Source organism: Cyprinodon variegatus, unplaced genomic scaffold (assembly GCF_000732505.1).
Source record: "Cyprinodon variegatus isolate N-32 unplaced genomic scaffold, C_variegatus-1.0 Scaffold994, whole genome shotgun sequence".
Lineage (NCBI taxonomy): Eukaryota > Metazoa > Chordata > Actinopteri > Cyprinodontiformes > Cyprinodontidae > Cyprinodon > Cyprinodon variegatus.
This window is the reverse complement of record NW_015151447.1, coordinates 183,257-185,756: the sequence shown is the minus strand read 5'-3', so window position 1 is coordinate 185,756 and position 2,500 is coordinate 183,257. Positions and strand designations below refer to the sequence as shown.

The 2,500-nt window shown below is 38.6% G+C and overlaps 1 protein-coding gene across 1 annotated transcript in view; it reads right to left on the bottom strand.

Annotated features, from left to right (window-relative positions):
- The window catches only part of LOC107100638 (bestrophin-2-like), a 6,841-nt gene extending 4,571 nt beyond the window's left edge, over window positions 1–2,270 (bottom strand). Inside the window, exon 1 of the mRNA XM_015399209.1 lies at window positions 2,119–2,270. Coding sequence (XP_015254695.1) covers window positions 2,119–2,270 — 152 coding nt within the window. The remainder of the gene's footprint in view (window positions 1–2,118) is intronic.
- Between the last annotated feature and the right edge of the window lie 230 nt (window positions 2,271–2,500).

Below are 2,500 nucleotides of genomic sequence, written 5' to 3'. Positions count from 1 at the left end.
CTCCAAGGACGCGGTCTACCTAGACTGGATCCTCCAAGGACGCGGTCTACCAAGACTGGATCCTCCAAGGACGCGGTCTACCTAGACTGGATCCTCCAAGGACGCGGTCTACCTAGACTGGATCCTCCAAGGACGCGGTCTACCTAGACTGGATCCTCCAAGGACGCGGTCTACCTACACTGGATCCTCCAAGGACGCGGTCTACCAAGTCCGTGAAAATAAGGAGACCGGAAGAGTTTTGGCTGTGAATTCAAACAGGTCTGCGGTAAAACCCGACTTTCCAGGCGTGTGACTCAGACGCCTGGAAAGTCGGCCTGAATTGGGCAAAAATTGCACAGTCTAAGCTCAGCTTAAGTTGTGTGAATGCAGTTCAAACAGGAGATCACATATTAGTCGCATATAGTTGGAAATGTAAACAATACAGAAGAAAATGCGGAAAAAGACTATAACATAACTGAGCATTATTGCCTGCAGTGTGAAGGTAGCCTTTGTGTGACCTCTTTGATGTAACCCTGAGGCGTTCCGCTTTATTTATTTATGTATTTTTTTTAAATTTGTTTTTAAACATATTTTTTTTTATAGATTTTTTTATTATCATAGGAATTCCGCTTTAGCCTCTCAAAACCCACCGGGTTGCTGCTTTTAAAGCGTTTTCATCTAATAACTCAGAACGCATGACAATTCCATATTTATATAAATATAAATATTTACCAATATAGACTTCGCTGGAAAGCTTAGATTCTCCACAGTTCAACCAACAGTTCATTTTATGGACACAGCGAGCACCAAAGCACAATTAACACGGATAAAGCAGCGTGTCAAAATGTAAATAAGTCAAAGCAGACACAGCTAGCAAGCATGTCGTTATTACTGCTGTTCAAAAAAGACCGATTATTTTCAGAATAAATACAACAACTTTGAGTAATGTTTGGACGGATGCAGCTTGGCTTGTGCTTTACTCACACAGTTTTCATTTATATATTCAGAAACTAGAAGGTGTTAGCCTTTAAATAATGTATCACACATGTAATTTGGGCTTACAGTTCCTCAGTTATTTGCTTTTCCATTTGGGTATGCAGAATAGGCGAGAATTTCCCAAAATGAGTAGGATGTTAAGAACATAGGAAATGTTGAATGAATATCTGATAATGTGTTAAAGTTCAATCCACTGAAAAAGCTTCTGCAACCTTTACAGATTTCCTCCATCTGCTTTTTTGTCACTAGTGCATTTCTGATCACCAAGCTAAATGTAATATCAGCCCCAAAAAGAATTGCTTTCTAAGGACCCTTAACTGTCCCCTAAACCATCTGACATTTACATTGTTGTTGAGGAATCTTGTCCCACTCTGGACGATGGCAGACAGCGGGGGCCACCGAACAGACAGAAGAACTAGGATTAGAGCTTTCTGACGATCCTACCAACGGATGAACGCTAGGAGGCGGACCTGAAAGTGATTCACAGAAAGTAATCAGCCTTATCTGATCCATAACAGGCGTAATCTTTCTGTCCTCTAACTGGACTGTTAGCTCACTTGGTTGAATAATCAGAAAGTTCATAAACTTTCAAACTTCCTCTTGTTCTTCGCAAAGTTTCTTCCCAAAAACTAACATTTGGATAAACAGCAGGATGAAAAGGATTTTATTTATCTTCTACTGATAAGCCTAAAAAAAACCCTTTAATTAAATAAAAAATGTTAATGAGCTCAAATTATACTTAAAGAGTAATTTCTTATTTTAGAATAATTTTCCTTTGTATGATCAGATTATAGAATTAGTGCTTGTTTAGTGTTTGCTTCATGTTGCATTTAAGGAAATAATGACTGTGATCAACAATCAGCATGTAATAATTCATCCTTTAGAGAATTTCAATCTATTATATGACACATTATTTAACTAATTGTTTTCATACATTATTATGTTTTAAAGTAGCATATCTACAATAAATAAATGGAAAAATTGGATTATTAAGATAATTAAGATACAAAAAAAACGTAATTTATTTTGCACTGAAAAGTGTTTCTGATTGAAAACATCTGATTGGTGTTTATTTGGTTGAGTGCAGAGAAAAGCCCTGCTGGGTGTGAATGATCAGCTCACCAAATGTCCGTCTGTGTTTACCTGTAAACGATGCTGAAGAAGTAGTAGAGCACCGTGAAGATGAAGAGCTCTCTGTACAGGAGTTTATAGATGCTGCCTTTCCATCGCAGGAGGAGGTGGAAAAATGTCCCCAGACCTGCATCAGCAACTCTTCTAGAATATGTCACCGTCATTGCTGCTGCTTCCTGACCAACCTATGAGCTGCCAACATGAAAGAAACCAGCTTCCGGGTTCGTATGGCCTCCCTGGAGCTCAGCGTCTGGACCTCAGAAAGGTCAACCTGGAAGCAATTCCATAAAAATGAACAGAAGGTTTAGTTTTATGATATAAATCAATTCTATTCAGTTTATTTCTATAGCTCCAATTCACATCATGTCATCTCAGGTCACTTTATAGATCCAGA